General features: G+C 44.2%; 3 protein-coding genes across 4 annotated transcripts; 2 read left to right on the top strand and 1 right to left on the bottom strand.

The window, feature by feature from the left end:
- Positions 1–679: 679 nt before the first annotated feature.
- LOC138731406 (ras-related protein Rab-18-B-like) lies at positions 680–8,664 on the bottom strand. Of its 2 annotated transcripts, XM_069877342.1 has the most exons (7): positions 8,522–8,664; positions 8,022–8,077; positions 7,867–7,928; positions 5,237–5,309; positions 4,175–4,293; positions 3,266–3,332; positions 680–2,545 (listed from the first exon to the last, which is right to left on the bottom strand). In XM_069877342.1, the coding sequence occupies exons 1-7, from the start codon at positions 8,662–8,664 to the stop codon at positions 2,370–2,372; spliced, it is 696 nt and encodes a 231-aa protein (XP_069733443.1). In that variant the 3' UTR covers positions 680–2,369. The 2 variants fall into 2 exon arrangements, with proteins under 2 accessions (XP_069733443.1, XP_069733444.1); XM_069877343.1 differs by lacking the exons at positions 5,237–5,309; positions 7,867–7,928.
- DUSP3 (dual specificity phosphatase 3) lies at positions 8,659–14,015 on the top strand. The gene is made up of 3 exons (XM_069877346.1): positions 8,659–8,784; positions 10,454–10,680; positions 13,016–14,015. The coding sequence occupies exons 1-3, from the start codon at positions 8,663–8,665 to the stop codon at positions 13,219–13,221; spliced, it is 555 nt and encodes a 184-aa protein (XP_069733447.1). The 5' UTR covers positions 8,659–8,662; the 3' UTR covers positions 13,222–14,015.
- Positions 14,016–14,547: 532 nt separating this feature from the next.
- Positions 14,548–23,871, top strand: SOST (sclerostin). Its single transcript, XM_069877344.1, has 2 exons — positions 14,548–20,334; positions 21,942–23,871. The coding sequence occupies exons 1-2, from the start codon at positions 20,115–20,117 to the stop codon at positions 22,361–22,363; spliced, it is 642 nt and encodes a 213-aa protein (XP_069733445.1). The 5' UTR covers positions 14,548–20,114; the 3' UTR covers positions 22,364–23,871.
- Positions 23,872–24,963: the final 1,092 nt, after the last annotated feature.

Below are 24,963 nucleotides of genomic sequence, written 5' to 3'. Positions count from 1 at the left end.
GCACTTATGTCTTTGTTCCAAATCAGGTAAAGGCTGCCAGAGCACCTGATTGATTTGCTACATGAAGTCCTGAAGAAGACAACTTAATTGTTACAAGGGTTTGAATGTACTTCAGGAGCCTTGAATATACAGGATTTTTAGATGGGAGTTAATAGGAAAATAGAAATGATTCTGGAAATGCCTAGTAGTGAATAAATTAATTTGCATGCTTTATGATCGAATATGGGCGATCTCATATGTTCTAACAGTAGAAATGCTGCATTGAGAAGTCAGGCAAATGACACAGAGGTACGCCTGAAGCTACAATAGCTCAAAATATAAGATATTAAGATATAATGAAGTGAAATATTCAGTACGATTTAAATCTTTTTTAAAGCAGACACCCTATGGATGTGCATCTGGAGCTGTTTGGGTTCCCTATTAGCAAGTTGAAAAGACAGCAAAACAACCTGCCAAAGACTGAATGGAGCCCTGAGCTTTCAGTAAAAAGTTGGCCGGGTTGTTACTGAAATTGTGTTCCACTTCTGTAAAAAAAAATACCAAAACACAAGGTTCTGGTGATCTATAAAGAAACAGATAATTTTGGTTTATTGCTCTGCCCCAACTGAAATGAATATTTTTGCTTATGCGAGCAGACAATAGATTTAAGTCCAGAATGTAATAACACTGGCACCATCACTTTATACTAAAATACTGGTGATGTTTATTAAGAATATCAGAATAAGAAAGCAACAATACATAACGTCAGCAAATCAGCCCTTAGCACAAAGACCACACACATTTCTTTCAGCCAAGCAGCCCTTCAACCCAAATTTCGACCTTAACCTTGGTCTAGAAAATGCTTCTCTCATGCCTTTTTCTCATTACCTAAGACTATCTTATTACATACAGATTTTTTAAGGCATAGGTTTTTTCTAGTTTAATGTACAGTTAAGTGAGGGACAAAGGGTAATGGGTATAAACTGGAGAGGGGCAGATTTAGACTAGACATAAGGAGGAATTTCTGCCCCATCCCTGGGGGGGTTCAAGGCCAGGTTGGATGGGGGGGGTTGGAACTGGATGACTTTGAGGTCCCTTCCAACCCAAACTATTCTATGATTCTATATGTAGTTGCAAATGGCCACAGTCAGGTTCCTGTTACCCCCATATACACACATCCTAAACTTTCACTGAATCCTATAATTGGACATTGACTTTGCACAACATGACAGTTCCTAATGGAAGCTCTGGAAGAAGAATGCAAAATAAAGGCATTTCAGAAAAAACATTTTATACACAATGAAAAGGGTTAAAATCTCCAAAAAAGTGTTTCATTGAGTGTGAAACAACTTTTGTATCCAGAAAGGACTAAAGGCATAAGTCTGTAAGAATACTCCAGCAGACAGAGCTACAGGGAGCCTGAGGATAAGAATGCAGTTGAATTCTAAAAATAAGAGAAGAGAACTCTCAGGCATTTAACCCTTCAGAAAGTGAGGTAGGAAGGCACTGCAGCCCGGTAGGTGCTATAATTTGCTCCCTTCTTCGAGATAGTCCCTTCTGAAGCTGACGCATTTCCTCATACAATCTTTCTACAGGAGCCCCTCTGCAGGTACAATTCTGTGAGGGGCCGTGCAGCTTTTCAGAAACAGGAGTGGAACTGAAATGCTGACAGGTATACTCCTACTTTGGTAAACTGAGGATCCTTCCCCTAATATAACACAACACCCTCCTTTCTACACGCATGCACAGGCCTGCATTCCTGGAACAGCTACCTGGAACAGAAGCAGCTACCTTCTCTGGAAGTGTTCATTCCAGCAGACCTGGCTGTACCTTCGCTAGCCTTTCTCTCAGCTTCTTCCTATCTCCTTAAATCATCCCAAGCCACTTTGGATCCTTCTGTGCAAGAGAAAACAAGCCTGCAATGTCATCCTCACAGGAATCGTCACTGGGCTGCCTCACGCAGTGGTGTTGCCTTATTCTTTGCCCATAAGTGTGTATATATTTATATATGTATTTTAAAAAACCCAGCCCCTTCTCCTTTCTGCACTCAGTCAGTTCAGTTCAGAAAAAGGCCGTGTCGAATGCCGTCCAGCGAGAGCACAAGACTCCAAGAAGCACTATGATTTAAGAGTGAAAAGTCTGACAGGTGACAGAAAAAGACCTGGAGAAAAAGATCTGGAGATAAAAGTGCATAAGGGAAGGAGAAACTGTATTTTGTTAATGAATAAAAGGTGTATTTTGCTAAAAATAGATTAAAAGGTTGGGGTTTGGATCCAAACAACCTGCAATGGGTCAAACAAGGCACAGAGGAGTATTTAGAACCTGCTCCCCCCCTCCAGGTTCTTTAGAAAAGAAGCGCACTCCATCCAGGCAGAACAGCCACGGTGGATTTAAGAAAGCGGACAGTATCCACCACATAAGCTTTTATCCCGCTGTGCTGAATATCCCGTCAGTTCGACCCCCGGCTTCTCTGTGCCTTTGTCCCAAAGATCTGGTGTCTGCAGGATCTTTATGACGAGCTCCTCAAAGGCAAGTTGCACTCCATCCTGTGTCTTGGCACTGGTTTCTGGTGGAGGGGGGAAAAAGAAAAGGTATTTCATCCTACTTGCAGAGAGTATTCTACTTCATAAGACATTCTTCTGGGACCAGAGAGAAGATGTAACTTTTTTAGCAAGCGAACCTCCTCTCTATTCTCCTTTAAAGGCACACTTAGATGGCAGGAGGTTGGAACTGCATGGGCTTTAAAGTCCCTTCCAACCCAAGCTATTCTATGATTCTATGAACACGATAAACAGAAATGCATCCCAATGCATTTCCACCTAGAAAAATTCCACAACTTCCCATTCTCTCCATAATAGAGAAATTTTTCTCAGGTTGTGATAGTAAATCAACAAGATAATTATTCTGTAACTAAGGCAGGAAACAGAGAATGCAAAAGGGATTACATGTGTTTATTCAGAAATCTTTTCAAGAAGCTTCACTTAAAAGGTACCTTTTTAATAAAAAAAAAAATTAAAAAAAGATAAAGAACACAACTTGTTCCCCATTTTTATATCTTCACATCATACATTTTGTTGTTGGTCAAGGAAAAGCATGTCTGAAAACAGTCAAAACCTCCATCCATGCATATAAAGTGATGCTGCAAAAGGAACCCAGATTAATTAGGTACTGGAAAAAAGAAGTAAATCAATCTATCAACAAGAAATACAATTGTACCCTTCATTCACACGTAACAACACCGAAATAAACATATGGATACACAAGTTTTTGGCACAGAGTTACATACCTATAAAAAGCAGTGAGCGTTTCCTAGCAAACTGGAGTCCTTCTTTTCTCTCTACTTCGCGATCAGGCTGCAGAGACAAATGGAGAACAGGACTAAAATAAGCTACACTTGCCACTTTTAGGAAGTCCCTGGAAAATCACCACTGCAGAAGCGAAGCTTTGCTGGAAAGAAAAAGGTCTCTAAAACCACAGGGTAATCAGCAACTGGATTTTCCCACTCTACTGCGAGGCAAGGCTGTTAGGGGGGCAAATTGAACAGCAGCCACATCACATCCACAGGAAATTATGTGTTGCTATGTTCTGAATCAACTAGGAGCAGGATATATGCCAGAAAGGAGGTTTCAGCAGTAAAACACTTGAAAGTGGATATCGAAGGGTCTGAAAATTGACAGATCTGGAAAGGGGCAGAGCTCAGGACAGCTGCACTGGAAACCTCTTGCAGTAAGGCAAGAGAGAAGGATTTCACTACGCAACAGGCATCTAAGATATGTCGAACTCCCCCAGAAACGTACACCAACCAGTACACCTTGCATCCATCGTCACTGAAGAGCTGAATTGTCCTTCCCCACCACCAGCCCAGAGCCCAGCCTTGGTTAGAAAGCAAGCTGCCGTTGGGTCGTTGCACTGCAGTTAAAAACTGCTTTACACCATTGAAGTTAAGGCAGAACCTCCACTATCTTAAAAGAATCTCCAGGGGAGTTTCCATTAAAATCTTTTACCAGATCTCCTTCTAAAATGATGTAAAGTGGAGCCTGCCCAAGCTAGGCTCCTCGGTTACAGAGCACATCGCCTCCTCACACGACAGATGTGATGTGCGCTTGTCTTGTATTTACATTCAGATTTGTATTTACACATAGATTACATAGCGTAATCTATGGAAGAGCATAAGAGGATGTATTTCTAAACTGACCTTATCGGTTTTATTGCCAACTAACATCTTCACAGTGTTGCTCTTGGTGGTATACACTTCCAGCTCATTCAGCCAGCTCTCTAGTCCTGTGAAAGTGTCTTTTCTTGTAACATCATAAACTGGGAACAGAGGAAAAAGGAACTTAACAGCTGTAGAGTCTTAACCATTTACTTCACTATGGCAGAATTACCCTGCCAGATAATTACTGCCCCCAAAGAGCAGCATTAGGGAATTACAGAAAGATGCATCAACCATATTCTCTTCCGAGAGCTGGAACACATTGGCTGCGCCCACCCAAAGTCACCAGGCATTACAGAACACAAACAACTCTACAATGAACCTATGACTGGATATCAGACTTACTATTTGAAATCTTATACCCATCACTAGTTCTGAATTGGGGCACACAGAATATTTTGAACTAGGTATTTGTCATTTAATGCATAACTATGTGGCTGCCCTGCTGCTACAAACACAGATTCTGAGTAAAAAAGTGACTTTTGGTCATTGGTAACTTCGTAACTGCATTCACTTAATCACTAAGCTTTAAAAAACTGCATCATAGTCAGAAAGAATATTTTGTACAGCAAGATGTTCAGCCTTCACAAACGCCAGGAAGAAGAACGCCTTCTGCCTCTAATTGGTGTTGTCACACAGAAAGGGATTAGCTATAAATCACTTGTGCTACAAACCTGATGTCTTATACTAACCACATCAATAGTTTCTGGGGAAAAAGATACGTAAAACTATAGTGAGGACGGAAAAAAGGACAAAATCCGATTTGCCTTATAACAAGAAACTCACCCAAGTAACAGCTACAAAGCCAATAATTCATTCCCTCAACAGCCTGCAGTGTGACACCGCAGTATTATTAAAGTATTTTGACACAGCATAATTTCCTGCCAGTGGTTCTGCATCTTAGTGTCTGAGCTGTAATGTTGTAAAACACAGAATTGTTTCTCCGATTCCCTCATACACCCCTTGTTGTAAAGACACGCACGTTTATGTAGTAATGAAATCCACACTTTTCAGAATCATGGGGTTTTTCCATATACCTCCTACCTAAAATAACCCCTTGAGCTCCTCGGTAATAACTGGGAGTCAGTGTTCTAAAGCGCTCCTGCCCTGCTGTGTCCTGCAGCGGGGGAAAAAGACACACAGACAAAATCAAATATATTCAGAACAAAAAAGGGATTTTAAACTCTACACGATAAACCAATTTTTCCTGAACAGTAAGGACATAAAACTGGCTATAAACTACAGAGGGGCAGATTTCGACTGGACATAAGGAGAAATTTCTCCACGATGAGACCTTGACCCAGGCTGCCCAGAGCAGGGGTGGCTGCCCCATCCCTGGAGGGGTTCAAGGCCAGGCTGGATGGGGCTTGGAGCCCCTGATCCAGTGGGAGGTGTCCCTGCCCATGGCAGGGGTGGGACTGGATGGGCTTTAAGGTCCCTTCCAGCCCAAATCATTCCATGATTCTATGATACGTGAAACCATAAAACAATAGAAGGAGGGAGGCAGTCTGAAAGCACTAGCAGCAGCAACAGAAAATGGATAAGGAGGGGTAGAAAAGCATGGAGAGGACATGATTGAAGGTTAAAACGATAAGCACAGACCCCTGTAACGTAAGTAAGACAACAAGAGAGTTAGCAGGACTCAAACGAAACATATAAAAGGCAACTGCTGCAAGCGAAGCAGCCACGTTTAATCCGTTAACAATCAGTTGAACTGAATGAGGTGAGGAATAACTGATTTTCCAGCAAGAGACAATGCAGGAAAGGAGACTGAGCGGTTCCAAAGTTTTCCCTTTGCGCCTTCATAGCAGGAAAAGAGAAACCAGTTAGAAAGAATTATTTCAAGTTTGCTAGGACTCTAAGCAGATAGGAAATCTAAAAGCAGTAGCTTCATTCAATTATTACTACAGTACATCACATGCTCTCCAGAATCTTTGAATTCATTCCCAAGTGCAATGCGAAATGCAAAAACCCTCAGAAGAAAAAATAAGGAGGCAAAAGGATTACACAAATATCTGTAAGAAAAAAAAATTATTCAGATTTACGTATAAATGATGAGACAGATGAACAGTTCTGCTGCAATTTATTTCTTTGTTAAAAATTAAACTAAAACTGGTATTCTATTTATTTAATTGGAGTCGTTACTAAGCAGACTGTGCTCATGGGCTTCCATGCACACAAGGACACAGAACTAGAAGCCTCTTTATGACCTTGATGCATTCAAGCTTTTTGTTCACGCTGCACTGCTTTCCGCCCTAATTTGCAGTTTCTCCTGAAGCTGGTGCAGGCGGCTGCTCAAGCGCCTGTTCCAGCCACACAGCTTGTGCAAGTTCTGGCCTGGCTTCTGATTTCCCAGCAAGGAGACACACCCCGAGGTGATTATTGGGGCAAACCCTTCTCGGTTACTCTCAGGAAAGCTCTGGCCTCCTGTGCAGTGCGTTCGGCACACAGACAATAACACACACTCACCTGCTAGAGCAGGTGGGATTTCATCTCTCTGCATGCCGCGCATGAAGCGTGAATGAAAATAATTCCAGTTTTGGCCTTTATATTACTTTTGTTAATACTGACAAAGGCACATTTGTGCTCTCTTTTATTTTTTATATATTTAATAAATTTTAATTTAAATTTATATTTTTTATATATTTAATCTCTCAATTATTCCAACCACTTAATTAGTAATGGTGCATTCTTTCTCAAATATCTATGACCACACGCATAAAATATCTTCTTTCTAGGGCTCTTTCATACCATTTAGGAGAACAAATGCGGCTCTTCTATATTCCAAATGATCCTGATCTGATTTCCCACACTGCAGGTGCTGGAAATGCAGCATCAGGAAGTTCAGGACAAACGTCCAGTCTCCCAGTAAATCTGAACCAATCTTTAAATACTTCAGGACCAAGCACATAATATTTTCCCCGTAATTTTAACCAAAACAAATCCTCTGGACTGTTTCCATTACGGCATATGCAGAGCCGCTGCCCAGCCCCTAGAGAGAATCATGCAACTCTTCACCCAGAATGTCACTTTTCTGCAGTTTACTCAACTAAAGTGCTCTCTGTCCTAGGAACGTTTCTGGGTCAGACGGGCACGAAATGCCTGTCTTTCAAGGAAGGCCAAGTCTTCACAAGCCTCGCACTCCACGGAGGGTTTGAGAAACCCAACTGCGTAAGTGCAGGGAAGTGCAAAGCCTCAACTAGAACCAAGGGCAATTCCACACCTGGAGCAACGGAACATTCCTTGGGGTTTTGAGAGAATCTCATGTGCAGCTACTGCTGTACCCTCGCAGTCACCCTGTGTGCATTCGCATCATAAGAACAGTCTCAACATGCAGGAGATGCTAGCAAGGGCAGAGAAAGGAAGAGGAAACAAAACCCAGGCACAGGAGAAGGGAAATGGTTTTAAGCTGGAAGAGAGGAGATTGGGAGGAGATCTTGGGGAGAAATGTTCTCTGTGAGGGTGGGGAGGCCCTGGCCCAGGTTGCCCAGGGAAGCTGTGGCTGCCCCATCCCTGGAGGGGCTCAAGGCCAGGTTGGATGGGGCTTGGAGCCCCTGATCCAGTGGGAGGTGTCCCTGCCCATGGCAGGGGTGGGACTGGGTGGGTTTGAGGTCCCTTCCAAGCCAAACCATTCCATGATTCTACGAGAACAAAAACTATGGAGCAAAACTTACCCATATTGCCAGCTGCACCGTGTGGCCGTCTACCATCATTTTCTTCACTTTAAAATCAACACCTGAGGTGTAAGAAGAAAGGAAGGCCCGTCAGACCATGCGGTTCCCCGACTCCCACCGGAGGGGCTGCATGACGATCCCCGTCCCGGACTCACCGATCGTGGGCTTCTGGCTGGGGTCGAAGGTGCCGCCAGTGAACCTCAGCAGGAGGCTGTGGGGTCAGAGCCACGAGATCAGCCTGGCGCAGAGCAGGGCTTCGAGCCACACGAAGGGCCCGGAGCCCAGTGAGGGGCACGGGGCCCGGAGGTCTGTGAGGGGCACGGGGCCCGGAGGTCTGTGAGGGGCACGGGGCCCGGAGCCCAGTGAGGGGCACGGGGCCGGGAGCCCGGAGGTCTGTGAGGGGCACGGAGCCCGGAGCTCAGCCCGGAGCGGGCACGGAGCTCGCAGCCCGGAGGTCTGTGAGGGGCGCGGGGCTCAGAGCCTGGAGGTCTGTGAGGGGCTCAGAGCCCGGAGCTCAGCCTGGTGCGAGCTCGGAGCCCGGAGGTCTGTGAGGGGCACGGAGCCCGGAGCGGGCGCGGAGCTCGGAGCTCAGGGCTCACCGGGGCGAGGGCCGCGGAGCTCGGAGCCGGCCCCACCACCCACCCCCGCCCCGCACCTGGACTTGCCCACGGCGCTGTCTCCGACGAGCAGCAGCTTCAGCGTCGGCCCCGCCGCCGCCTCCATGCTGCTCGCGGCTCTGGCGGCGCCGCCCCCGGGGCGGGGCGGAGGCTGCGGCGGGGAGCGGCGGGGCCCGGCCATGTCCGACTACCGGCTCTCGGTGGAGGAGCTGAACGAGCTGCTGGCGAACGGCAGCGGCTGCTACAGCCTCCCCAGCGCGCACAGCAACGAGGTGGTGCCGCGCGTGCACGTGGGGAACGCGTGAGTGCGGGGAGGGGGGGAGCCGGGGGGGCGGGGCGGGGGATGCGGGGCAGGGGGTGTGGGGAGGGGAATGTGAGGATGCGGGGGTGATGCGAACCGGGGACGGTGGGGCTGGGGGTGCAGGACGGGGGATGCCGGGGAAGAGCAGCTGCCGGGAGGGACGCTCCAGGGAGCTCTGAGGTGGAACGAGAGCTCTTGAGATAGAAGGGGAGACCCCCGTGTCCTGGGCTGCATCCAGGGTAGGGGGACCAGCAGGGAGGGGGGGATCCTGCCCCTCTGCTTCACTCTCACCTGGAGCCCTGCGTCCAGTTCTGGAGCCCTCAGCACGGGGAGGACATGGAGCTGTTGGAGCGAGTCCAGAGGAGGCCACGGAGATGATCCGAGGGCTGGAGCATCTCCCGTATGAGGACAGGCTGAGAGAGTTGGGGTTGCTCAGCCTGGAGAAGAGAAGGCTCTGCGGAGACCTTTGAGCAGCTTCCAGCACTGAAAAGGGGCTTCAGGAAAGCTGGGGAGGGGCTCTTGGTCAGAGAGTGCAGGGGAGAGGACAAGGGAGAACAATTTTAAGCTGAAAGAGGGGAGATTGAGATGAGATCTTAGGCAGAAATGTTTTGCTGTGAGGGTGGGGAGGCCCTGGCCCAGGCTGCCCAGAGCAGGGGTGGCTGCCCCATCCCTGGAGGGGTTCAAGGCCAGGTTGATGGGGCTGGGAGCCCCTGATCCAGTGGGAGGTGTCCCTGCCCGTGGCAGGGGTGGGACTGGATGGGCTTGGAGGTCCCTTCCAACCCAAACCATCCCATGATTCCATGATATAAAACTCCTTTGCATTCAGCACCGCAGGCTTTGTGCGTGTGAGTCCAAGGCATCACTAAAGTTTTTAATACTCGGTGTGAGAAATCAGAACTATGACCCATGATAACCCATGAAGCAATTCTTTGTTCTTGATGTACTGAAGTGCAGGTGTGTTAACAGTGGATGTATTAATGTGCTGGCATTTTTTGCCATTAAGGACTTTGTTTATTTGCTTATAACTATAAATGGCAATACTTTATAGCCTCATATACCCTTAATCACTGACACATAGTTCTCTACAACCTGTGCTTTGTGCCTGGTAAAATTGTTAATCTCTCTTCAAAAAAACCACTCCCTACTAGAGTTACTCGCAGGTTGAGGAGCTCTCGATCTTCCACATTAAGAACAGTCAAGAGTTAGTGATTTGTCTTCCGGAAACAGAAGAAGCTAATGTTAACGTCACTCTGCTATTTGGAGAAGCTGACATTTCAACATTGAACATGATGCAGCCAGAATGAAATGTTAAGGATGGGAGAGGTTTAAGGACTGTTTTGAAAGGGATTAAAAAAAAAAAAGGCATACAAATACTCCCTTTTTCACTTTGCTAGGAGTGAGTTTGCCTCTAGGGGATCCGGTCTGGGTTCTCAGATTGAACCACAATCCCAGGACATGAGTTTCTATTGATCCTGACCGCTATCAGACAAATGACCTCTGTGAATTTATGATCTGTGTCTAATTCACTTCTGGACACAGTGTATTTATTTATCATCTGTTAACAGAAAAAGACCAAATAATTTGGTTATTGGTACCCCCTGGGGACATCATAAACACTGAGATGTTTCACAAAGTTCTAATTGTTTTCTTGACCCTTTTTATGATACAGGTTCGTAGCCAAGAACATTACGAAGCTGCAGCATCTAGGGATAACCCATGTTCTGAATGCAGCAGAGGGGAAGTCATTCATGCATGTGAACACTAACGCGGAGTTCTATGAAGGCACAGGCATCAGATACCACGGCATTAAAGCTAACGATACACCGGAATTTAACCTCAGTCGCTATTTTGAGGAGGCAGCTGACTTTATTGAGAAAGCACTTGCCCAGAAGGATGGTAAGGCAAACTGAAATATCTTCCTGCCATGTTTTCTGTGTTTCTTAGCAATTATTTTATGGTTTAAAATGGTTCTTTGTGCATTTTACTGGCTGAACAACCAAGTCAGGAATTCAGATTGAGACTGTGGATCAAAGACACCAAAATACACAGTAAGACATCTTAATCTTCTGTCTGTACGTGTAGGTTTCCAGTATATGGAAGTCTGTCACTGTAAGGGTGACTTTGATAAGTGAAATGGCTGCCACATCCTATAATAGAGCCTTTCTGGGAAGATGTGTTCCTGTTTTTCCTTAGAAGTGGTAAATCAGATAAAAAATATCAAAAAATAAGTTCAGGGTCTAAAAGTTGGTTTAGGACACTAGAAATTATACATTAAAAGCAGAAGTGATGCAAGTAATGCATTGCTGAAGAGCACTCACACAACCTGCTGTGTGGGTTTTCCTCCCAAATGTATCGTGAGGCGCGAGACTGTGGCCATTTTGTTACATGAAGTCATTAAATTATTTTATGTGATGATTAATTCCTTTTTCCCTAGGATTGCAGGAAGGCTGGAGATTATATTTGCAATGTTGTTGATTGCCACATTTCTGTACAGAGTGTTTCCTCAGAGGAGACCTAGTGCAGTGGGCCGGAGGGTGGTGGTTGTTACTTCAGCATAACAATTATTTCTACATATGTTTTATTTCTTGCTTGCTTCATGACTGAATATGAAAAAAGAGGAATGAGAACTCCCATTTTAGTGTTGTAGCTGCCTGAAGTGCTGGAAGGCAGATCTGGTAAACTAAAGGGCTGGAAGGCAGTCCTAAAGACACTGCCCTTTGGAAACCCTTTTGCTTTTGATCATTTGCAGAGAGGAAATCAATTCTCTTCCACGTGTATGATCAAGAAGCTCTAAATCCTGCTAATTTATGGCTGCAGGCTCTCAAGAAATGTTGAGTGACTTGTTTCACTGTTTAACTTGCTACTGAGTGCAGATTTGCCTTGAGTTGAGAAGCCTTCGCAGCTCAAGGCAAACGTGGTAGCTGTGGTTCAAACCAAGTTGTGGTTATGATGAAAATGTGTGTATATGGTTCATCTGTTCTCTTGTATCAGAAAAACGTTTACTCTGGAGAGTAGCCTGGGACCGTATCTCCTGTTGCATTTGGGAAGGGGAAAATTTTTGTGGCTGGAAAAGCAGGTCAGAGACGAAGCAGATGAGAAGCAATAAAATCAAGTTAGATTTCTCAAAGGGTGCTGTGTCCTGTTTTATTGTTGGATGCTGACCTACGGGTGGATGGACCTTGGCTGGTGCCCACCAGGCTGCTCTGTCACTGTGCCTCCTCAGGGAAAAATACAACGAAAAGTTGGTTGATCAAGATAAGGGCATGGAGATCACTCAGCAATTACCTCATGGGCAAAAGAGACTCAACTTGGGGAAATTAATTTAATCAGAGTAAGATAATGAGAAATAAAGTAAAATCTTAAAACATCTTCCTCCTCACCTTCTTCCCAGGTTCAGCTTCACTCCCAGGCTTCTCTGCCTCCTCCCATGGACTGGCACAGGGTGACAGAAATGGGAGTTTTGGTCAGTTCATCACACATTGTCTTTGCTGCTCCTTCCTCCTCACTCTGTTCTCCTGCTACAGTGTGGGGTCCCACCCACCGGACATAGTCCTCCACAAATGGGTGCTTCCCACAGGCTGCAGTTCTTCAGGAACTCCTCCAGCATGGCTCCTTTCCACAGGGTGCAGTCCCTGAGGAACAAATTGCTCCAGTGTGAGTGCCCCATGGAGGGTCACAAGTCCTGCCAGCAAACCTGCTCCAGCATGGCCTGCTCTTCATGGAGCCTGGGTCCTGCCAGGAGCCTGCTCCAGCATGGGCTTCTCACAGCCTCTTTCAGCGATCTCCTTGCTCCGGCATTGGGATCCTCCACAGGCTACAGGCGGATATCTGCTCCACTTCCGTGGGCTGCCTGGAGCACCTCCTTCTCCCTCTTTCACTGACCTTGGTGTCTGCCAAGTTGTGTTTCTGTTCTTGTTGCTGCAGGTTCAGCAGTTTCGCTTACTTGAGTGTTAATGTGGCTTCAGAAACAGGCAGAGAAGTAGGCAGGTATGATCCAGCGTGGAGTTAGCACAGGAATTGGCAGCAATGCAGCAAAAAAAAAAAAGGCTGGATGTCTTTGAAGACATGCAATATGTGACAACCAGAAGCTTTCTCTGTCTTTAGCGTATTTTAAACTTTGCATTATTCTGCTGAAGGACTAATATTATTATGCTTTATATCCTAGCAATTTCATGTTGCTACATGACATATACTTCACTGTAACCCAAATTATGACCTGTCTTCCCTACAGGCCAAGTGTTTGTGCATTGCCGTGAGGGCTACAGCCGTTCTCCTACACTGGTCATCGCCTACCTCATGCTTTGCCAGAATATGGATGTCAAGACTGCACTGAGCACTGTCCGGCAGAAGCGAGAGATTGGCCCCAACGATGGCTTTCTTAGGCAGCTTTGCCAGCTCAATGAGAGATTAGTGAAGGAGGGCAAGCTGAAACCCTAGAACAGAGCACTGAATGGTTGTTTGAAGTTGCTCAGACCACCAGAGGACACCTTATGTGCTTTAGATTCCCAAACCCCAATCACCAAGCTACATCACATAATATAAGGGAGACAGAATTCCTGCTCTTGTCTAGTAAAAGTACCTTTCCCGAACTGTGGGTCAGTCTTTCAAGACAGCACACAATTGTATCACGGTTGGAAGCTATTGCAATAAGGAGGTGGTTTTAGAGGGGTAATCCCAGTGATAACAACTGTCTCCACATGCATTTTAGAGCCCCTGCAGACTCTGTAGCAGGATATGTTCGCATTGACGTTGCGTTGCATGTGATTCATTTAAGCCTTGTCTTGTAACCCACCCCAACACATCTCTTCACTCACTCCTGTTTGAAGTACTGTATTTTCTAAAGCTTCTTTTCAATGCACACAGGTGCCTAAAGTTTGAGTGTAGGAGCTTCAAGGAACAGAGAAGCTTATATATGAATGCAGAGATGCACTTGCTTGCCAAATGAAGTGTATGCAGTGTTGTGTTGAGTGTGGATTTATGCAATACACAGTGTGTGGTAGCAAAGCCAGTCAGAGCCCAATCTTGATGCACACTGTATTTCCAAGAATATGTGATTCCACATGATTAACATGGAATGGTCTGATGCTGAAATGCTTTTTTATTTTCGTGTGGAAGCCGTAGTAGAAAAAAATGTCAAGAGTGAATGAGGAAGAAACGTGAGCAAGGAAGAATTAACATCTGTTTTTCAGAGTGCTTGTACTGGATGTATGATAAAGTCCTAAGTATCAGAAGATGATGGCTCCGAGGCTTATGTTGAATTAGTGTCTCTCTCCCTTCTTTACTGCTAATTAACATGGAATAACAAACATTTTGTAGCACAAGGGTCAAAAGGAATAATTAAGACAATGTTATAAACTGATTTTTAAAATGGAGTTCTAAGCATATCCTATTTTGAGTTACTGGTGGATGACTTAGTAACAAAATTATTTCTAGCTCTGCTTTTAGATTAGGCTAAAAATAGCTAGAATATCAGACCTCTGCTCCCATAATGGATCGTACACTTCCTCTTCTAGCGCTATCGTGCTGTTTGAGTAAAGTAACATTACAGATTGCCTGCTTTAGCTGGCCAAGAAGAGCTTATAATGCCTCTTATACAAAATGATATGCTGTATACTTCTAAATTTCTGACTGTTGAAGGAAAAATTGTATAAAAACAGGAATGAGAGCCTTCTTTCTATATAGTATGAAATAGAGAAAGTACTGAAAGAAAAATACCTTTTTATATTTCTGAAATGATTGCGTACCTGCCCTTTGCTCTTCCTTAGAGGAAGGTATTTTTTAAAACAACTATTTGTTATAAATATCAACACTACTTTTTTTTGAGTTTTAATCTCTTGGTTAGAGCTAAAATAGTGTGATTTGGATTTCCATTAATACGTTTATCCTACAGCAGTGTGATGCTTCTTGTGGAGGTTGCACTCTGGAGAAGGGGCAGCGTTGCTGTCAAATGTGCGGCTGTCATAGAACAAAGATATCTACCATGTCAAATCCAGCACAAAGAAAGGAAAAGCAATAGCTTGGGGTTTTTTTGTACTTAAGAATTAGTGAAGTTGGAGAGGGGGGAAGAGTGGAGGCGAGAAGCTTTTAGCATTTTATAGCAAGGAACAAAGAAGAAAGTCCAAATAGATAAAATTATGATACCTGTAAAACTAAATTCACCTTCTGCTTGTGCTGAGCTAAATCTTTCTCAGCCATTACATAAGCACAGGAGAGAAGTTTATAACTAAAAAATAAGATTAAAAGAAAAACTAATGTTTTCTGAGTGCTTTCTTCACCCTTTGGTCCTGCAGCCAAGCCTACAATGTTGACAGCAAGTGGTGCATCTAGCATGGTACTGAACCGTAGGTACTGCCAGGAAAGACTTAATCTTGTAATATGTCACTGCCAAAAAATGAACATTTCATTAAGTTATTTCAAACTGGAAACTAATAGCATCCAATGCAGGACTAGCAGACCCAATATGTTGCCTTGTAATTCCATTTTTTGCTGTTGAGCCTCTGTTAGAACTGGACATACTACTCTCCTACAACATGAGCATGCCTGGCTCCCCTCTTTTGGGGATGCAAGAGCTAATTCATCTTCGTGAAAGATCTTGAAGATGAGAAGTGCTGCACATAAGAATGCTGCATGCGCTCCGAGTTAAAAAACAAACTTGTGGAAGATATCTTCCTCCTGCTGAGCAAAGAAGAACAGCAGAAAGGATGTCTGCAATGTTTGTTTTCGTCATTTCAATACCTTCATTGGGCTAGAACTAGAAGCAGGATTTTTCCCTTGTTTTTTAGAAGAGTTCTGCTAATCCACTTCCATTTTTTTTTTAGCCCAGAGGGACTATTTAATGGAATTTCACCTACTATAGCATAGAGGCTTCTTCTAAAATTACTTTCTGGGCTTCACCAATGAGTAAAACTGAAAATTAAACAGGCCTGAGAGGTATCTTCTTCATGAGAGTGAGCATCCTACTCATTTGTTCTGTTCTCCAAAGACATCCACGGAAATCAATCAAGTCTTGGGGTTTTTTTGTTATTTTAATTCCAGCATGCTAAGGTCGCTGGTGAGCTGACTCACCAGGTGGAGCTGTAGGCTTGTTATTCTTCACTAGACAATCATCATTCCATCTCTGAACAATGCTGATGTGCAAGTCTAATGCATTCTTGTCTTCTCACTGGAAAAGGCAAGCCACTAGAATGATTTATCAGCACATTTGCTGGTCTCCGATGGGAGAATATTAAGATTCCATTTATACTTGGCTGCTTGGAGGGGATCACATCATAGCATTCAGAGCAAGAGATTCACGAGGTAGCATTGGACTCAGCAATGTTCTTATGAGACAGATAAAAGGTGCTTGGGCAAGGGTGGCTTAGCAGTGTCTTCAAGAACTGCTCGAGAAGCGAACAAGATCTTCTTGAACATGTCAGAAACTGAATTCCTGGGCAGTGTGTAAATTAGGAGCCATCGCCCACAGGTAAGCTTAAATTACAGAGATTTCTCTATTTTAGGGCTGGATACCTAACAGACACCCCTTGTGGGCTGAGAGGGGTGCAGTGAGCACCAGTATTACAAGCGACACAACTGATTGCAGAAACTGGCTTGTAGGTGCATGTCTTCACAGCACAGGGCTGCAATGCTAGCACATCAGGATGGAAGTCTGAGTGCAGAAAGCAGAAGCCCCAGATTCAGGCTATGCATATGATGCCAATTTAATCCTCTGCTCCCCAGCCTGTTCGATTCCTTCTTAGCATGGCTGAGGGTGGAGTTTTTTCAGTTCAGAAAACAAGATCCCAGGTCTGAATATAGAAGATTCAAAGTCAGTTCCACCCTGGTGAGTAAGGGCTCATCCTGAAAGCATCCTCGATATGTCCTTTTTTTCCCTTGTGCTTCATTAACCATGCAAAAATTGATTGTTCTGGGGGGCTGTAGCCCAGACCACATCTGCTTTGCTGCAGAAAATACTGTGAGCAGGCAAGCAGCTACAGAACACTGAATGGTTTTGTAGTTAAGGAATCTGAGTGTCTATGGGATTTAGATTCTTTTCTTGCCTCTATTAGGCTGCTCATGGACAAGAAGTTTTAACCTGGAGGCCAAATGTAGCCTCCAGTTTTCACTTTCATAGAATTTATAGCATTATTTCTTCCAGTGAGTAACACAGATGAATATTAAGACAGCTAAAGTAGATTAAGTGCTTAAAGAAGCTACATCAAGAAAATGTTTATGGTTTATGTGACAGTTGATTACTGCAAGCATGGTTCTCTGTGGCAGGATACCCTGAAAACGGCAGCTTTTGGAAATACTCTCTAGGCAGACATTGCATGAAAAGAAATTAACAGTAACCGAGCTTTGGTAGGTACATAAAAGTCTGAAACAGAAGAGTGAATACGTAGCAAAGGTTCAGGTGATTACCAGTACTCAGTTTTCTTCTGCTCTCCTGCCCTTGTTTTCACCTGTGCTCTGCTGGCATCTCCTTTTGGGCAAGGTCTCAGTTGGCGAATACCAACGCAGGATGGGATTCCTGTATGGCAAAAACAATACCAAGTTAAAAATCTTCATTTAGTTCCTGGTCATCCTTAGATTTGTTCAGTTTTTAAAAACCCACCTGAAAAAAAACAAACCAAACTAAAACCCCACACCTTTTTATTCCTTTGAGGGCATTAGAAGATCACACAGGGGCGTTTCCAAAGAAAAGAAAAAAATATCTCTATTGTAAGGTGTGAAAGCAAAGCTTGACATCCCTGTACACAATTTCAAGTATAACTTAATCATGGGAGTCTAGCCTGTTCTTTGGAGTTAAGAGAGATAGAATCACAAAATCATACAATCATTAAGGTTGGAAAAGACCTCTAAGGTCATCCAGTTCATCTGTCAGCCCCAACCCCACTGTACCTGCTAAACCATGTCTCAAAGTGCCCCATCTACACATTTTTTTTTACCACCTCTAGGAATGAAGACTCCACCACTGCCCTGGGCAGCCTCTGCCAGGGCTTCACCACTCTTTCAGTAAAGAAATTTTTCCTAACACCCAATTTAAATTGCAACTTGAGGCTGTTTCCTCTCATCCTATCACATATTACTTGGAAGAAGAGACCAACACGCACCTTACAAAAACCTCTTTTCCAGGAGCTGCAGAGAGCAATGAGGTCTCCCCTCAGCCTCCTCCTCTCCAGGCTAAACAGCCCCAGGCTCCTCAGCTGCTCCCAGAACCCCTGGGCTCCAGCCCCTTCCCCAGCTCTGCTCCCCTTCTCTGGATGCTTTTCAGCTCCCCAATGTCCTTCGCGTAACAAGGTGCCCAAAACTGAACCTAGGATTCAAGGTGTGGCCTCGACGGTGCCAGGCACAGGGGGACAATCCCTTCCCTACAATACACAAACCAACAAGCCAAACTCTTCAAGAAAAATCACCCTACAGCTTTCCAAGCTGGTATCTGCCTTTTCTTCAGAATCCTTTTTATTTGGTGGGCAATCACGCGATGCCCTTGTGAAGCTGTGTCTCCCTTGCTGTGGAGTGGATTTCACCTGTAGCTCTAAGCCAAAAATCAGCTCACTTCTAAGTGAGAAAAAATGTGCTTGAAAAAATATTTGCAACAGCTGAGTGTTTGGGTTTCCTGTATTTGTGAGACCATCGTGAACTGTTTCAAGCAAAGGAGGAAGCTATTAATGAAAGCTAATTGGTGCTGCTGCTGAGGTTGATGATTATAGGGGAAAAGCAATCTAAGGCAAGTTATGCCACAAGAGTCTGCAATAAAGACTGATATCCTGACTGGCTCTAGAGAAAAAGAAATATTGCGTAACAAAAACACTGTGTTGTGTCCCTCCATAAAACTAGAGTAATTTCTGCGATGGTAGGATGTATAAGATGTGGGCTGGAGGAAAGGAGGAATGGGAACAGATAGGAAGGGCGCACAGTTGTGTGCAGCACAGTGCATGATTGCTTTTAAAGATTCTTTGGAATATTTGGAAAGGAGTGCCCTGCTAAGAATGCTAATCTCTATGTTATGGGGCAGAGAGAAAGAGGAGGAGAGAAAATATATTGCATTGTCTTTCAGCTGCCCTTATTTCAGGAAAGGACCATTGTACAGAGCGGGTAGGCTAAAACACACCAGGCTCCAGTGCGCTAGCACATCTGCTGTGTCTCCATATGTGTGTCAGGCTGAAGAGGTAAAACATCCACAGATTGTTGCTGTTGTTTAAATTTATTATTAATCATAAAAGATAGGGCCATGAAGACGATCCAAGGGCTGGAGCACCTCCCGTAGGAGGGCAGGCTGAGAGAATTGGGGTTGTTGAGCCTGGAGAAGAGAAGGCTCCAGGGAGACCTTAGAGAAGCTTCCAGTGCTGAAAGGGGCTCCGGGAAAGCTGGGGAGGGGGTCCTGATCAGCAAGTGCAGGGATAGGATGAGGTGGAACAGTTTGAAGCTCAAAGAGGGGAGTTTGTGATGGGAACTTAGGAAGAAATGTTTTCCTGTGAGGGTGGAGAGATACTGGCCCGAGAACACGTGGCTGCCCTGTCTCGAGGTGTACAAGGCAAGGTTGAATGGGGCTTTCAGCAACCATATCCAGTGGAAGGTGCCCCTCTTCTCCAGGCTGAACAACACCAACTCTCTCAGCCTGTCTTCGTATGGGAGGTATTCTAACCCTGTGAGAAAGAGCATTGTCAAAAAGCATGAGATACATCATCCTGGCTGTTTAGACTAACTAACATATTTCAAGTAGCTTATTTTTTAAGGAAAACTAAACAAAACAACTTATCTTTCCTGTTTCTTCCAGTGCATTTGGGAAAATAAACGTAGAGGTCCTTGTTTTGTAAAGAAAAAAAAAATGCTACGCCCCAATCATTTGCCTGCAGAGACTGAAAAAGTACAACTAAAGAGCTGCAGCTTCTAGATCTGCTTATTTTATAGCAGGGGCAGAGGAAGAAGAGCAAAAATAAAAAAGCCAGAACCTTTGGAAAAGACAATAACCAAAGATTCAAATATAGAGGTAGAAGTAGGCTTTAATTATGCCATTGTTTGTTAGAAAAAAACTGCAGAAAGCCTTGTCAGGTTGCAATTCATCCTCATCCTGTCAATCACCATTGTTGCCAGGCACAAAAATGAAGCATCAAAAATGAGAAGTTTTTACATAGAAGTTGTAGAATATTGTCACCAGCCCACCCCCACACACCCATTTTATTTCACAGTAACAAAAGCTGAGATGAATGAGTTGTTGTCTGGCCCTTCCCACTTTGTATAGTCATTGGCTGGCTTGGTTCTAAGAAGGATTTAAAAAAGGGGAATAATGTGCCTTTGCCTGGGATTGGAGACTGTCAGGGTGCTGAAAAGCTGATCCGTGAGCTGCCACCATGCAGATCTCTTGGGCTGTGTGCTCTCTCTGCATCTTAATACAAATTGCATTTCGATCTGTGGAAGGGTGGCAAATGTTTAAAAATGATGCAACAGAAATCATTCCAGAGATCACTGAAAATACAGAAACACCGGTGGAGGAGACTTTCAGCAACAACAACACGATGAACCAGGCAAAGCATGGAGGAAGACACATACAGCAAGCTCCAGAAACTAACGGTAAGAAAAATTATTCATTATTCCTGATTTGGACCGGTAGAGGTGGTTGGTGAAAGAATGTTTCATATACTGTATGTTTATTCATCAAAACCTTTAGGTGTGGACCTCATGCTGTAAGTGATAAGGAGTTACATCTACTATTGAAGAAGTATTAGTGTAAACCTTAAGAGGATATAACAGAGTTTACTGATGATAAATGTTCTTTATCTATTGAACAGCCCTTAGGTACTACAAGATGCTCTCTGCAGACACAACTGCAATACAGAAAACCTGCAGAAGAATAAGTACTTAAATATCTCTGTGTTTTGTGCTTGCAAGGACTACAAGGAAATACCACAAGTTATCTTTCTCTCTTTCATGTCAGGATGGGGCAATGGGTTGACAGGGGAGTTAATATAAATTCTTAATATTTAGGTTGGGTCACACTGGTGACAATTCAGTCTTGCTCACTGTATTTTGATAAATATAAACCTGAACACTAACAATCATGTTTATGTACTTCATAGGAAAAACAAAAATTGAGATGTCTATACAAATATCGTTCTATCCACCTGATTCATGGTCAGAATTCTCTTTTGATGTACTAATGTTTCATTTGCCTGTAGATATCTATTGAGACAAAGCGGGGAAAGTACTGTAAAGCTCCTAATCAGCCAGAAGATGCCTCTAGCTGTCTGAAGAGAATTATGTGAAAGGAGGGATTATCACAGAGAGCAGTAAACTTCAAAACTCTAATGCCCAAACAGTGGGAATTTCTTAGCATTGTTGTTACCTACTAATTCCCCTAACACAGAACACAATATAATAAATAAATATCACTTAAGGAACACTTGTTGCAAAAGAATTGACATCTGGAGTGGGGAAAGGGTTTGCTCGCAGGTAAACGAAGTCAGTAGTAACTGCCACTGCTGGGGTTACACTTTAGCAGCTTCACTGCCCACCTGCACAGGGTAAATGGAATTTACCTAGCTGCAAAAGAAGGATTTTATTCATCAATTTACACATTATTATTCTAGGGTCTCACAACTAGAGTAGCCAAATAGACAGAAGCTGCACGAGTGAGTCTTTGGAGATGCTCTTCCCCAAATCTGCCATTCAAGATCATAGAATCATGGGATGGTTTGGGTTGGAAGGGACCTCAAAGCCCATTCAGTCCCACCCTGGCCATGGGCAGGGACACCTCCCACTGGATCCAGTTGCTCCAAGCCCCATCCAACCTGGCCTTGAACCCCTCCAGGGATGGGGCAGCCACAGCTTCCCTGGGCAACCTGGGCCAGGGCCTCCCCACCCTCACAGCAAAACATTTCTTCCTCAGATCTCATCTCAATCTCCCCTCTTGCAGCTGAAAACCATTCTCCCTCATCCTATCCCTGCACTCACTGATCAGGACCCTCTCCTCAGCTTTCCTGGAGCCCCTTTCAGCACTGGAAGCTTCTCTTCTCCAGACTGAATAACCCCAACTCTCCCAGCTTGTCCTCATGTGGGAAGTCCTCCAGCCTCCAGCTTGTATGTAGCTCAAAGCTAGGTACCTGCTACAAAAACATAAAAATGCTTACTCAGTGATGGGGAAGAAAGTAGCTAGTCATTACTGTGTTTCTTGTTTGCAGATGCTTCCGACTTCAGCTGCAGAGAAATGCGAACCACCCGCTATATCACAGAGGGGCCTTGCCGAAGCATCAAGCCCGTCAAGGAACTGGTCTGCTCTGGTCAATGTGTCCCCTCACACCTCCTTCCCAATTCTATTGGGAGAGGGAAGTGGTGGCGTCAGAATTCCATGGATTATCGCTGCATTCCTGCTCACACTCGTACGCAGCGCATCCAGATGACTTGTCCTGAGGAAGAGACTCGGACTTACAAATTCCGAGCTGCCACGTCCTGCAAGTGCAAGCGCTACACTCGTTACCACAACCAGTCTGAGCTGAAGGACTTCGGAAAGGAAACCGTCAGGCCTCAGAAAAACAAGAAGCCCCGTCTCTCCAGAGCTAGGAGCAGCAAATCTAACCAGCATGAGTTAGAAAATGCTTATTAGAAGGTGGCTCTGAGTGTTACAGCCTAGCAGCTCTGGATATTTGACAAAATATCAAATGGCCCTCACAGGCCACAGCATGACGTTCTGACTGCAGTAGGTTCCAGTTCCTTCTGCTAAACTGGGTCAAAGGCTCACCTAGTCAAAAACCTATCAGATTGTAGCAGTTATGGTCTGATAAAGAGAATGAGATAAACTGAGCTGAAGGTATCAACACCTGAGTTCCATCTGAGAGGAGAGGTACACCTCTGGAGATACACGTGAGGTCATGGGGCTTGTACATGTAGGAAGGCAGAGGAGAGGGAAGCTGTTACGGTGACAATCACGCTTTGTTAGAAGTCATCCCACTCTGTGTGAAAAGAACAGAGGTAACTTTCCCACTTAGAAAAGTGCCACGAAGCAGGACAAGCATGTGATTAGAGAAGCACTAGGAGAGTTGCCACTCTCTGAATGAGTTGTAGGAAGGGATAGCAGGGATTTCAACAGTTATTGTGACTGAAGTCAAATTGTTGGGAAATCAACATCCCACCAGATATCCTCATGCACCAGTTTTTTCCTCTGAAACACAAAAAGCAAAATGACACTTGTATTTTTAAAACAAAAGTGTGACTTACCTGTTTCATGCTTTTAATTAAAAGACTGTAGGATCAAAGCTGGGATTTAACAGCTAAAAGCATATTTGGTTTAGGGACAATGATTTAATTTAGGAACAACTAAACAAATTGTACTAAGTGGAGCAGATTAATGAAATGGATGCTCCTCTCTAACCAGAGAGCCTCAGTGATGTTTGTCCTGCAAACAGCTAACAGTGTGCATAATCTAACATAAAATACTGAGTATTCCTTATTTCCTAGAACACCATTGACTTCTGTATCAGCTTAGATATCTCAGTTTGCATATTCCATACTGTAGAGTTTGGATTATCTGGCTACACATTTCATAGTGCCGAGACTGTGCAAGCCAAGTTCTGGGAGTAAGGTGCTGGTTCTGCATCAAAAGTGAGCCTCTGCTAATTTTAAAGTGATTAATACTTCTAGAAAAGTCTTTGGTATGTGCAACTTTGTCTTTAGCTTGACAGCATCTTTCCTTTACTTAGCTTCTCAACATTCAGACGAATGTTTGTGGTTTTACATTACAGGATCTTAGTAGACTGTGTATCATCACATGCTGTATATACCCTGTAGAAGTGCTAAGCCAAGGAGCAGATGAACACTGTTTGGGTTGAAAACAGTTCCTCACTGTTCTTATTTTCTATGTAGAGTTTATACTGAAATCATATTAACTATGGAAATCCGTGGTGTCGATAGGTTTTGCAATTATTTTATGTGGGATAAGGACCTAGAGAGAAAAGGGATTGTTAAAGAGAGAATTACATATTTATTTTTTTCTCAGAAATTATTTATGCAATGGTTTCCTTGTAGAGAATGAGAAATAATACTGCTTTAAAAATATTTGTCTGTTATTTTTAATTTTAAATACATTGTTAATAAAGTAGAAACAATGATTAATTATATGAAGACTCATTGATTTTCAGCTATAGCATAAAGCCAATGTGCTGCAACTACAGAACAGTCAGGGTGTTGACACCAATTTCTGTGACAGAGTGTCAGGGTCCTTAATTCCCAATCAATAACCCTCACAGAGAATCACAGAATCATAGAATAGTTTGGGTTGGAAGGGACCTCACAGCCCATCCAGTTCCACCCCTGCCATGGGCAGGGACACCTCCCACTGGATCAGGGGCTCCCAGCCCCATCCAACCTGGCCTTGAACCCCTCTGGGGACGGGGCAGCCACCACTGCTCTGGGCAACCTATTCCAGTGCCTCACCATCCTCATTGCCAAGAAATTCCTCCTTATTTCTTGTCTAAATCTGTCCCTCTCCAGTTCATGCCCATTGCCCCTTGTCCTATCACTACAAGCCATTGTAAAATTTCCATCCCCAGCACCACCCTGGAACTTCTTGCTCCACTGCACACCATTTCTCATGGAAAAGCCTTCCTGGGTAGATGGGGAGCTCAGGACTATTGCAATATTGTTATTTCTACTTCTCCCAGTGACGACAAACTCAGCCTATTTCAGTTTTCCTCCTATCCCCCGTGACATAATGTAGTAGACCTATGCCCATTTTCATTTCTAAGGTAATGTTCTTTAAGAAACGAAGCCATTTCCCAGTGAAGCCAGGGAAAACTGAAGTTGGACTGCTCAGAGCATGCAGATCTTTCAACACAGCTGGAAAGATGCCTTGTCAAGGCAGCCAGTAGCTAAGGTGTCCTTTCCCTACTATTATTTGATACTTCACTCAAAAACCTAATAAAAACAATTTTCATACCCATGACAATATTTTCCACATTTATATTTGACTTTATGAATTTGGGACTTGGGGCTTAATTTTCAGAAACCAGCAAGAACACCTGCAAGTGTTTTTTAAGTAAGAAAAGCAGTTCAGTTCCTCTTCCACAGTCTCACTGGCATCTAAAGTTATGGGAGTATTGTATTTAAAATGTATGCAGCAATAAGCCAGTGAGAGAAAATTGTTTCACTTTATCTGAGACTTCATGCTGGATTCTGGGCAGTTCAGGAGCACAGGGCTGCAGGTAAAGC

Source organism: Phaenicophaeus curvirostris, chromosome 26, assembly GCF_032191515.1.
Source record: "Phaenicophaeus curvirostris isolate KB17595 chromosome 26, BPBGC_Pcur_1.0, whole genome shotgun sequence".
NCBI lineage: Eukaryota > Metazoa > Chordata > Aves > Cuculiformes > Cuculidae > Phaenicophaeus > Phaenicophaeus curvirostris.
This window is presented reverse-complemented; position numbering and strand designations above follow the sequence as displayed.